Source organism: Pituophis catenifer, unplaced genomic scaffold, assembly GCF_029215685.1.
Source record: "Pituophis catenifer annectens isolate HBS135680 unplaced genomic scaffold, rPitCat1.0.hap2 SCAF_1, whole genome shotgun sequence".
Classification (NCBI taxonomy): domain Eukaryota; kingdom Metazoa; phylum Chordata; class Lepidosauria; order Squamata; family Colubridae; genus Pituophis; species Pituophis catenifer.
Window position 1 is genome coordinate 221,827,744 of NW_027256881.1, and position 13,559 is coordinate 221,841,302.

The 13,559-nt window shown below is 36.3% G+C and overlaps 1 protein-coding gene across 1 annotated transcript in view; it reads right to left on the bottom strand.

The window, feature by feature from the left end:
• LOC139320337 (protein mono-ADP-ribosyltransferase PARP14-like) overlaps positions 1–13,559 on the bottom strand; it is a 28,207-nt gene that overhangs the window by 12,333 nt on the left and 2,315 nt on the right. The window contains exons 4-8 of the mRNA XM_070948646.1: positions 11,621–11,881; positions 10,925–11,161; positions 7,624–9,875; positions 2,142–2,378; positions 943–1,164 (exon numbers count right to left, since the gene is read on the bottom strand). Coding sequence (XP_070804747.1) covers positions 943–1,164; positions 2,142–2,378; positions 7,624–9,875; positions 10,925–11,161; positions 11,621–11,881 — 3,209 coding nt within the window. The remainder of the gene's footprint in view (positions 1–942; positions 1,165–2,141; positions 2,379–7,623; positions 9,876–10,924; positions 11,162–11,620; positions 11,882–13,559) is intronic.

Consider the following 13,559-nt stretch of genomic DNA (forward strand, 5'->3'; position numbering starts at 1 on the left):
AGAACAATAACACCACAGAACAATTTCAATAATGGCACATGTCAATAATGGCACTGAGGGTAGTGAACTTGCAAATTTGCGTGTCCTGAGGGACAGTGTCATTGGATGCCCCTGGATACAATGAGGGTTTCTACTAAAAATCCAACATCTTCAATAAAATATAACAGCTGCCAAAATAGGGGGAATCCAATAAGCTGTCAACTCTATGTTTTTATTAAAATTTACTAACATTATGGCAAAATTGGTACACATACACACACACACACACACACACACACAAAACCATGAGGCTCTGGATAAAACTGCTTAATCTGATTGTCCTGAAAGACATCACTGATGTTCATCTTTGAGAAGAGGTGATTGAATGGAAGATACTGCCAAATATGATGAGAGTCATATGTGCACTATTGCATAGAATGCTTAAACATGGTTAATGGGATAAACCACATTTGAACATACTGTCGCAAACCCCAACAAAACAAAACATTAAGTTAGGTAAGAAAACCAGTTTGGCGTAATGGCGAGAAACTAGGAGACCATGAGTTCAAGTACCATTTTAGCCATGAAAAACCAACCTGGTTATTTTGAACCAGTCACTCTCTCTCAGCCCAACCAACCTCACCGGGTTGTTTTTGTGGGTAAAATAGCACAAGGAAGGTAAGTTGGTTATTTGCCTTAAGTTATTTGTAAAAATAGTAAAAGTGGGATAAAAACGAACAAATAAATTTAGCCAAAATCAAGCAAATCACATTGTAGCTTTGAAAGGTATGTGGACCACCTTTGAATGTATCTGGGGAAGTAGATGCCCATCCAACAATCCAGCTTTGCTGCTGCTGTTTTTGTAATAATTAGGTAGAAACATACAATTATTTTTGCAAATTAAAGTTCGAAGTTTCTTAAAAACAAACTGCAGTTTCTTATTTGGAAGAAAAGTAACATTACCTTTATATTCTCTTTATCTTTTGGGTGTAGGAGAACATGAACTTTCTGAAGGGACTTGAAATTCTTCTTTCTACTGAACATAAGTATTTCCTTAAACATACATTTAGCCACCTCATAATTTGGAAAATTAAAACCTCCAGTCCCAATGGCTGGGAATGAGATAGACTTTAACGACAACATTTCGGCCCTCTCCAGACAATTTCTCATGATATTTTTAAGTTTCTGTAAAATATAAAGCAACATTTCACAATTATGCTTTAAAAGAACCAATATTAACACAAAACTTAATTTAGGAGCCAGAATAGACAAGAGGTGTGCACAGATCAACCTCATTCACACATAAAGACAGGGATATGAAAAATATGGAGAGCTACATTCAACTACATCAACTCACCATATTCAATTGCATCAAAACTATAGCTCTGATATTGAAGAATGGCTTACAAAGAAACATCTCATTTTAAAAAATAAAAAGACATAATGTATATTATATCAACCCATCAATGGATAAGCCAACCCTCAATTTTTAAAAAAAAGTATGATGGAAAATATGCCACTCATGGATAAGCTGTTCCAAATTTGTCATGGTATTTGAGTTAAAAATTTGAGCGTCAGTTCATATACAGATGGGCTTAATTCACAAGTATATACAGGTAATTTAAAAACTATGATATATCATTGTAGATAAACCCATCTGCAGATAAACCAAACTTATTTTTAGGTGCATTTCAGCACCTTTTTCAAGAGGCAACTGGACTTTCTGGTTTTTCTTTGAAGACATTTCGCTTCTCATCTGAGAAGTTTCTTCAGCTTCAGAGTCTAGTTGCCTCTTGAAAAAGCATCTCTGGGACTAAAATTCTTAGCTTATCTTCAACTATATAAAGTACTTAGGGATAAGATGGACAATTTTGCATACACGCTTTGTAACTTTAGTACAAACTGATGTTTTAACGATGTTAAAACCAAAACCGTGTAGAAGATCCATTGAAAATGCCTAGGAAAGTATTGGCAAAGCTAAGAAACTGCCTTGAGTATATATAAGGAGCATAAAAGGAAGTATTGGTTCCCATTATTTTTTAATCTGAATTGTTAATCTCATGTAGAGACAGAAGATTATAAACAAAGGTGATAAACAATCTTTTTTTTTTTTACTCGTGAACATTACATTCCAAGACAATTACAACAAAATGAAGCAGTACCTTGGTTGCATTCCCTTTTCCTTCATCCCACTGTGGAACTATGACATGGAACAAGAAAACACAGGGAAGGTTATGCCCTTGGGTTTGAATTACACAGTTGCCTTGGGCTCCTTGATCTTGGACCATTTGATGGAACTCATCTTGAAGTTCAACTCCAGCCTTCTGCAGCACAGCTTTTGAAAGTGGGCCTACGCCAAGCTTTAGATCTTCACCAATAGTGCTTACGATAACATCCGTCTGGAATCAAAGCCACATTAAAATTACTTTCAAGATGATTTTATGTATTACAAGATTAACTGCTTGTTAACTTGTTAAGGAATTGAAAAACTTACAGATACCCTTCCGGTGGGACGCACCAGCTGGGATAATTTTTAGATATAAGGGAGAAGGATATCGATTGAATACCGTGGAGAAGGCACAACACTTTTATAGTACTATTCTTAAGGAAAGAACACCATCTCCACGTACATCTACAGTTTTGGAGATTAAGGAGAGTGAAGAGAGGCAATTGAAAGAACAGTCTAAGCAGGAATTAGAAATAGTGCAAGGTGCAGAAGGAGGTTTTCTGAGTGAGCCCTTGCTGGATTCTTCTCCAATTTTGGATTTGATTCAGTTGACTGAAGTTAAAGATCAACGTATAACTAGAGCTCAATCCAAGCTACTTAAACAAAAGCAACAACAACAACAGGAAAGACAAGACAAGAAGGCAGTTAAGAGTACCGTACAAGAGAGTGGCGCTATGGGAGGAGCGAGATCGAAGCTCTCGGATGAACTTCAAATATTTTGCTCTGCGTTACAGAAAGAGGCTGATGACCTTTAAATGTCTATCTTGGAATGTTAATGGGTTGAATTCAGCACAGAAAAGGAAGAAATTATTTACATATTTGAAACAATTTAATAATGATATAATATGTTTACAAGAAACGCATATCACAATTCAAGATCAAAAATATTTGATAAATCCAAAACTAGGAGTACATTATATATCTTCAACTTCGCAGAAAAAGAATGGTGTGGTTATTTATGTAAATAAAAAATTAACAGCGAAAGTTATAGAAGCAGATCAAGATGGTAGGTTTGTAGCAATTGAATTGCTTACAGCAAATGGACAAATTCTTTTGATTGGAATTTATGCTCCCAACCAACAACAGGACTATTTTTATAAGATGTTACATACTAAAATATTGCAATGGGACTATAGATCTATTTTAATTATGGGAGACTGGAATGGAGTAATTGATTCTAAACTAGATAAAAAGAGCTTGGCAAAGTCTAGAATTAGACTACCACAGACTTTTTTTGATATGAAAGAAGATATGGAACTAAAAAATGTTTGGAGAATACATAATCCAAATGAATTGGATTACACTTTCTTTTCTGATAGACATAGATCCTTTTCTAGGATTGATTTTATTCTGTTGTCAAATGATCTACTTGTTAAGACAAAAAGAACAAAGATTTTTCCAAGAACTTTGACTGACCATAGCCCTGTATGGATAGAAATTGAGATGGATAAGGTTGAGAGACGTTCTTGGAGATTAAATGAGAACTTGTTTAGATATGAAAAAAATACAATAGAACTTAAAAAGCATTTGAAAGAATTTTTTGAAATAAATTTGAATAAAGGTACCCCAATTGAAATTGTTTGGGACGCAAGTAAAGCCTATATGAGAGGGGTACTTATCTATATGAATTCTAAACATAGACTGCTCCGACAAAAGAAAAGATCTGAGTTGGAAATGGAAATAAAGAATAAAGAACAGTTACTTATTAAAAACCCATCAGATGAAAGAATACGAAGTGCTATAAAACTTTTGAAAGATCAATTTCAAATGCTTATGGCGGAACAAGTTGCAACAAGCCTACAATACGCGAAGCATAACACATTTTGCAACGCTAATAAACCGGGCAGATGGTTGGCTTACATATTGAGGAAAAAACAAAGTGCACGGATTATCGATCGTATTGATATTGGAGGGAAAGAAATCTTTCAACAAAAATTAATTAAAGAAGCTTTTGTGGACTATTATACTAAATTATATGCCAAAGAAGAGGTGCAGAATGGACTTATAGAAAAATATTTAAATGATAAGAGAGTTACAAAAATTACCGATCAACAAAAGGAAAGAATGAATTATCCTATAACAGAGGAGGAGATAACAGCAGCAATTAAACAGCTAAAAACAGCCAAAGCTCCTGGCACGGATGGTTTGACTGCAGTGTACTATAAAACTTTACAAGCTGAAATGGTGGGACAACTTAGAGATTTATTTTGCAATATTCAACAAGGGGGTAAAATACCCCCATCTTGGACAACTGCTTATATATCTTTGATACCAAAAGAACAAGTTGGTCCTAAAAAACCAGAGAATTATAGACCAATATCTCTTTTGAATACAGACTATAAAATTTATGCGAAGGTATTAGCCAACAGGTTGATGCCAGTAATCCAAAAGGTGATTCATGAGGACCAAGCGGGATTTATTGAGGGTAGATATATGAAGGACAATGTAAGGCAAGTAATAGACTTATTGGAATATCTTGATAAGAATAAACAGATTCCTGCAGTGCTGGTTTTTTTGGATGCAGAGAAGGCCTTTGATAGAGTGGATTGGAATTTTCTACTAAAGACTTTAAAAAAGATGGGCTTTGGGGACCAATTTATACAGGCGATCTCAGTAATTTATCAAGAGCAAAAAGCACAGATTATTATTAATGGAAGTTTGACGACAGAGTTTAAAATTGAAAAAGGAACAAGACAGGGTTGTCCGTTGTCCCCACTTTTATTTATTTTAACATTGGAAGTCTTGTTAAATACAATACGGGACTCTAAAATTTTGAAAGGCATAATGATAAGGCAAGAGGATTATAGAATAAAGGCATTTGCAGATGATCTGGTCGTTACCCTATCACAACCAATGGAATCAACAATCCTGATGAACGACATTATACAAGACTATGGTAGAGTTTCAGGTTTTAGACTGAATTCAAAAAAGACTAAAATGATAGTTAAAAATATGACACAAGATCGTAAACATGAGCTTGAAAGGAGGGCAGGTTTTGAAATTGTACCTAAGGTAAAATATCTTGGAGTTCAGGTTGCAGAATCAAACATGAAATTGTTTCAAAATAATTATGAGGTGTTGTGGCGAGAGGTTCAGAAGGATATGGAGACTTGGAAAAAGCTGCAACTGTCTCTACTTGGAAGAATAGCAGCAGTTAAGATGAACATTTTGCCAAGATTTCTGTTTTTGTTTCAAATGATTCCGGTGCTTAAAAGTGATAAACAACTGAAAGTCTGGCAGTCTGGTGTGAATAAGTTTGTCTGGAACGAGAAGAAGCCGAGAGTGAAATTGAAAATTATGCAAGATGTTCCAGAAAGAGGAGGTCTTAAACTCCCAAACCTACAGTTATATTATGATGCAGCAGCTTTAACTTTAACAAGTGATTGGTTTGGAAGTAAAAAGACTGGAATATTGAAAGCAGAAAGTTTTGACCTTGAATTTGGATGGCATGCCTACTTATTCTACGATGACAAAGTTGATAAAGTATTTAAAAGTCATATACTTAGAGACTCTTTGATGAGAGTTTGGAAGAAGCACCGACTCAAATGGGATTACAAAATACCGCTATGGCTGGATCTTGGTCATACTTTGTGGAATACAAATATAATGTCACTCGGGGGGGTTTTATACAAAGAGGTTCTTTTTACAGATGCGGGCAGATGGCAGCTGAAGACATTACAGACACTGTTGGATGAAGGGCTTAATCTAACTTGGTAACAATATAATCAATTACAACTGAGATGGAAAGAGGACCAAAAAACTGGTATTATGTTGCATGAGGAAGAATTGGTTAGACATATAAGAGAGAAAGGTCCAATGCATATTAAAAGGCTTTATAATGTTTTGCTAGAAAGAGATTCAGAAACTGAATTAGTTAAAGACTGTATGATTAAGTGGGCACAGAATTTTGAAGAACCAGTGATGCTGGAAACATGGGAAAAAATTTGGGTTCAGAATGTTAAATTTACACAGTCGCAAAACCTGAGAGAAAATTTTTATAAAATGTTTTATAGATGGCATTTAGATCCTAAAAAGTTGTCATGTATGTACCCTAATGTTCAGCCAAAATGTTGGAGATGCGAATGTTTGGATGCTACGTATTATCATGTTTGGTGGACCTGTAGGAAAGTTAAGGCTTTTTGGATAAAAATTTGGTGGGTCATGCAGAATGTTTTGAGGAAAAAAATTCAATTTTCTCCACAGTTGTTTTTATTGGGTATAGTTAAGGGTTTTACACGGGGTGAGATAAAACTGATATTGTATATGATAACAGCAGCAAGATTGTTGATAGGTAAATATTGGAAGAATGAAGCTTTACCCACTATCGAGGAATGGACTTTGAAGATGGCCAGTTTTGCTGAGATGGCGAAGATTTCAGCATATTTAAAAGACTGTTCACAAGAGACTTATGAATGGGAATGGAAAAGGTGGATAGAATATGTTCAGAACAAATACCAAACTAGAAAGTATCAAATAGCTTTTATTTGAAAATAATGTATTAGAAATATTTTAATGTATTAGAAATATTTTAATGTAAAGAGATAAAGAGGAAAAATTATACAGGGGGAGGGATGGGTTTAAGCTTGTTTACTAGTGTTATTAGTTATGAGTATATAATAGGGAAGTCTGGGGGGGGGAGGGTTAGGGAGGGTTAGGGAGGGTTTGGGGAGGGAGGTGGGGGGGGTGAAAAAAGGGGTGAAAATCTAATTGTAAAACTTTTGCAATAAAAAAAAAAAGATTAACTGCCTAGGAGCTAGGACTGTATATTACAGAGTATTCTTTGACCTATTATTGCTATTATTAAGGTAACACAGGGAGAAAACAGTCCCTAAACAAATGAGACATCTTTGATTTACTGGAGATTCCAGCAGGGAATGGGAATAGTATGGGGAAAGGGTTGCTAATTCCTTGCAACTCCCATCTCTGTGACTCATATCATAATGAATTGGTTCTGATTATTAATTCAAGAGGTTGGACGAGTGGCAGAGAAATCACTAGTACTTCCTTCCTTTATCAAGGTTTAAGCATGCCTTTTCCATTAACCGAATCCACAAAATACAGCATGAAAATTCAGTCTATATCCTTTCCCTAGATATGAAAAGTAGAATTTCCTATTACTCAAGCAGCACATCCCTAGTTCAGTTTTCTCTCCAAAGGCAACAGCCTTTAAAATTAGTTAAAACTAAAAGACTATTCCAGTCTTCTCCAAGATGTGCATCCAATTCTAATCTAACCCAACAAATCCAACTGGGAGTTGGAGAAGATGGTGTTCAGAATCAGATGCCGATTTTGTTTTAGAGTTCTCCTTCAATGTGAAAGAACAGCATTTTAGAAGCATAATAATAAATGGGTCTAATAAAATATGTTCTAGCGGCATTGAAAATAATTTAAGTTTCTCTGCTAATATAAATGCTTACCGTAGCATCTTCGATTCCTTTTTCTTCTACGATAAGTTTTAGACCTTCATCAGAAGTCACTACAAGATCTTTACTCTCCAAAAGTTGACCAACTGATGGAGAAGGCAGTGGTGTGGGCTGAGGTGGTCCACTTTTAAACACTTTGTGTAAAGCATCAGAAAAAGCCTGAACTGTTTGGGGTGTCGTATCTACCAGGCAAATCTGTTTCAGGCTGCCATTCTCAGAAGATTCTTCTAAGGTTTCCTTAATGGCTGTTAAAATGGAATGAGTGCACTCTTTTATTGGGAATCCAAAGATCCCAGAGCTTATGGCAGGAATAGCTATGGAGCGATGACCGGATTTTTCTGCCAGTTTTAAGCTTTCCCTTACAACTTTCTTTAATAGTTGTATACAGTTTTCTTTCGTGGCACTGGTCCACCTTGGCCCAACAGCATGAATCACCTGTTTACACGGCAAGTTCCAAGCTCCTGTGATTACTGCGCAGCCAGGCTTCAGATCTCCGTGTTTCTTTATGAGATCATCACATTCATCTTGTAAGCATGGGCCAGCCGCTTTTAGCAAAGCATAGGCAAGGCCACCAATGTGCTTCAGTGTTTCATTTGATGCATTGACTATAACATCAGCTTGATAATTGGTCAGATCTCCCATACAGACCTCTATCACCACGCCATTTTTTAAGTTTACCTTGGTTTGAAGGTGTTCTACATTTTCCACAAAACCTCCGTTTTTCTCATCATCTCTTTGCAATCTGATCAAACAGCTGAATTCCATTTTTGCTAGGTTAACATAGTAATGTTCTTGGTTTTTGAAAAAGTCTTTCACTCCAGGTTTATCAAACACCACATTCGCAGAATACAGTGAAGACAGCATTTGTTCCACCATCACTGCTGCCTCTGTCACTACTACTTTGGGTCCACTCAGGACAATGTTCTTCTGTTTTGGCAGGATTCCAAAATTAATATTCAGGCCCTTCTTGCTTAAATCACACCAAACCTTCCGCTTTTCCTCCTCTATAAACTGCACCATAGCCACTGACTTGGCAGGAATTACTGTGTGCATGTGGGTGTTTCTTTCAACAAAATCGGAAAGTTGCTGGTAGACATCTGCTACAATGTTTGTATAACCAGCCACAATAATTTCAGTGTCTCCATCGAAATCAACCCAGTCCTCAATTATTACACTTTTTTCAACAGAATTGTTTAGCTTCTGCAGATGCTTAATTAATTCTTTCCATTGCTTTCTGTGGATGAGTTCCTGGTCCTTCAATATAATGCGTTCATGAGTCAAGCATTTCTTTATTTGTTCCTCTGCTTTTAAGAGGCCTTCAGGACAATATCCTACCAATGCTATAGAATCATGTGTAAGTTCATAGGCAGCATTAATTTTATTGGCCCTAAACAGGCTCCCTGACACCTTGTCAGAATCTACACATTGCAGGAATTGAAAAATAGAAGGATGAATCTTGACATTTTTCTCCCCTATCCTGACCATTTTCTCTAGTAAGTCACTTTTCATTTTGTAGACCTCTGTAGCTATTCCATTCAGTTGCAACTGCTTTGCTGTAGCATCGTAACACCATTTTTGCCCAGTGATTTCTTCATAGATATTCTCTTCTAGCAAGATCTGCTGCAAAACTTTATACTTCACTGGGGAAATTGACAACGTTTGCTGTAATGTTTGCCCAGCTATTTCAGCATCCTTGGTCAAACGTTCTATATATTCCCTCAACTCTTTTTCCACACTATCCACAGTCAATACAAAACCAGCTAGAGTAACGCAATTTTTTGAGTCATCTGGCACAGCCAACACATTTTTTAGCACATTGTTTTCAATGGTCTCCCATTTTTCTGGAATGATTTTGCATTTAACTGTCCTGAATTTTGATAGGATGCATGCAAATTCCACAGAAACTTTATCTTTCCAAGACCTAACCAATTCTTTTATGGACGTTCCCTGTTTAGCTAAGGTAGCTGAGGGAGACAGTACGACTTTTGGTTGCTCACAAGTTGCCAGGGGCCATAATAGTTCACAGAAGTAATTGGCCATTTCTTTCTCTATTTCTTGAATTAATTTACACTTTTCTTGTAGGAACTGCCATATATAAGGATCTAAAGGGACACTGATAGATTCTGGCATCTTGATTTGTGGCTTCTCCTTTCCATACAAAACAGTTTCCAATGAACTGTAGAATGGATAAACCAGGACTGACTGGCCATTTAATGAGTGCTGCTTTTTCAATGCTGTCAGGGCAGCTAAAAACAAAGAAACACAAATATAATTTGTATCAGAAGTTGCAACAGAAGCAGATACAATTCAGATTCCATGCAGTGAACAGTCAAGCCATGTACACTATTTACAAAACAAACACAATTTTTGAATTTCCTGGAACACAGCTCGGAAAATCAATTAAGGATTCCTCACCAACATTTTTTGTTAAATCCAAACATATTCATTTCCTCATTGCTGATATACCATATTTCTCATAATAAGCTACATCTGTTTACCAGCATTTGTACATCTTAAAACGTATCTCCATGCATTTGCTCTTTATGTACAATCATCTGCTTGTTCTAGTTTTTAGCCATTTGTGCATAGCTTGCATCATTCAGTCCATTTTCCCATTAAACACAACTACTGTACTTAATATATCTTTGATGGATTAAGTTGAAATATTCCTCATATTTCATTCACATCATACATGTTTGATTTATTCTCTGATCAAAACAGAACCATTTATTATTATTAATTAAATGTATTACGGTTGCTACTCTGGGCAATTTACAAAATCCATATACACAATTTAAAAAGATAAAAGCTAAAAGCAAAAATTGACAGTCCAGACTTACAAATAACCATCACAATAAAACATGATGGGGCTCCATAAAGATACTAACCTGGATCTGTTAATATTTATACTTATTTCCATTATGTATCACTCAAACTCACTACTTTCACATAAAACTCTTATATCTTTCAACAAACAACTTTCAACTCCATTTCTGCAGTCAATGTTCCATAATTCAAGCCCAGTTCTTTACTCTGCAAACCACATTCATGGAGTAAAGCAGAGGCCAACAAAATGCACATCGCCTGTCTCATAAGCTCCAATCTTTGTCCTGTGGTGTAATAATCAGTTTTGGGCTGCTGCTGCTGTGTCTTCTCTGTTAATTCTGCCATTTAAAATTCTATTGTTATATACACACCAAGCCCAATGCTGTTATGTGTCCAAACTTCCCACATCAGTTTTTTATTTCAAGCCAAGCAGTAGCAAATTCTTTTTGTGTAAAAATAGAACAATTACCTTGAGAGTCACCAAATGTAACCAGAGCTGAATCTTCTGTGGGTAACATCTGAATATCAGTCACCTGTCCTCCTCCGTGTTTTGGACTTTCAAAGTAGAGAGTTAGGAATTCGCTGGATGTTGCAGCTGGGATGTTCTCCACTTTGATTACATGAGTCAATTCGAGAAGTCTGGCTCTAAATCTGTACTGCTGGAATCTGTGATTCTTGGAACATTGCTTGAGAAAATTTGCAGCTGCTAAAATTAGAAATCAAGCTCTTAAATATGTGCTTCCCATTTCTGTGCACATATGTGAACACAGACAGTTTTTAAAGATTCAATTACAGGTAGTCCTCAACTTACAAACACAATTGAGCCCAAAATCTCTGTTGCTAAATGAGACAATTGTGAAGTGAATTTTGCTCCATGTTACAATCTTTCTTGCCACAGTTGTTAAGAGAATTACGGCAGTTATTGGTAACATGGTTGTTAAGTGAATCTGACTATCAACCAAATCCCACACTTTATTTCAGCCATTTCAATATAGGAATCCGAATCCTGATTTGTGGGGTTCAAACTCTTGTGACCCCCAAGTGACTATGGGTGACAGGGACTGCAGTCCAATATATCAGAAACACACTTGAGTAGGAAAGCGTATTAAACACCATAGGATTCTCCAAATATTAAATATCTGAACAATGAGCTTAGAGATCTTACCAGTGCTTTGCTGAAAGGTTATTACTGCAGCCTTCTTCTCATTTATCTGTTCAATGTGGAAGGTACTATCTCCCGAAAGATCACTGATGTTATCTACCAGTAGCATTAATGTGTCCAAGTGAATATTTTCTTCAACATTTTCAAGAACTACTTGTGAAGATTTTTGAGGATAGGCAAGAATATTCTTGTCAGCATGTGGAGCTTCCCCAGCTGGCCCTCTTGTTAGGATAACATTATTTGTTTGGCAGTCTTGTTGCACTTCTAATTTCAAAAGGAACAAATAAAAAGAAGAGTCAGCTGCACAGGGTTGGTTTATATTTTTAAGTTACTTAAATATAGCCACTTTAGTAGAGCGGCTAAGTGGCTGGCCCAGAAACCAATAAAGACTGTGAGTTCTTGCTCTCCCTTAGGCATGAAAGCTGACTGGGTGATTTTAGGTCAGTCTCTCTTTCTCAGCCCAGCCCACCACTCAGGATTGCTGTTCTGGGGAAAAAAATAGAGGGCAGGAAAATTTAGTATATTTGCTGTCCTGAATTATATCAAAAAAGGCAGTATAAAAAAAATATCACCACACTACTTTAAAATTGTATTCATTTTACTGAAGTTACATTTATTTTTTATTTTAAAATGCCAGGGTATTCTTTTTCAAACATCCCAGCTTAATTATCATTCTGCTAGTTTCTCTTTAAGATAATTCAGATACAGTATTCATGTAGGAGACATTAACTCAATTCTACCCATACTTACTTGCAACTAAAAAGCTATATCTATAGCAATCCACAGTGATCCATCAAAGTAAATGCTGAATTTGTTGAATCTCCTTTAAAGCAACCCAAACCAGTGGCTGTAAACACACATTTTGAAGTAGAAAAATTCTATAGGTTGGCTATGCATTGTTTGGGAAAGGACCTTCCTTTTCTCTTACATCTTTCACTATTATTGGGAAATTTTATATAGGTAGTCCTCGACTTACAACAGTTCATTTAGTGACCATTCAAAGTTACAACAGCACTGAAAAAAGTGACATTACTATTTCCCGCACTTATGACCATTGCGGCATCCCCATGGTCACATAATCAAAATTCAAATGCTTGGCAACTGGCTTGCATTTTTGACAGCTGCAGTGTCCCAGGGTCATGTGATCATCTTTTGCGACCTTCTGACAAAGTCAATAAGGAATCCAGGTTCACTGAACAACTGTGTTACTAACTTGACAACAAGAGACTGAGTGGCGCAACAGACTAATGCTACTGTTAAAAGGTAGTATTTAGCTTCCAGCTGCCTGCAATTACTGCGAGTTCAATTCTCACCAGGCTCAAGGTTGACTCAGCCTTCCATCCTTTCTAAGGTAGATAAAATGAGGACCTGTTTTGTGGGGGCAATAAGCTGACTTTGTATAAAATATACAAAAATATGAAGGCTATTGCTTAACGCCTTGTAAGCCGCCCTGAGACTTCGGAGAAGGGCGGCATAAAAAAAAAAAAGCTGCAGTGAGTCACTTCATAACAGTGGCAAGAAAGTTTGCAAAATGGGGCAAAACTCACTTAACATTAATGTCTCACTTAGCAGCAGAAATGTTGTCCTCAATTGTGGTTGTAAGTCAAAGACTATCTATATACTAATATTCTGAATGGACCATTTCCCTCTGTAGTCACTTTATGTATACTGCATACTGGTATTATGAATCTTCAACCCTGCCCCACTTTTCTTGATTTCTTCTTTATGCCAACAAGCTCCAAACAACGAAACTCGGAAGAATTTGAATCTCTGATTTGCTGTTTTCTATACTTTTCAACGTCTAGATCATTGTAAAACATCTGCCCTGGTGGATCATCTGCTCCTTGGCCTGTTAAAAACCAAGAACCTGCTGTCATCAGCAACTGCTTCCATCTCCAAAATTCCCCTTAGTGCCAAAGTAAAATTGTCTCAATGTTTAAAA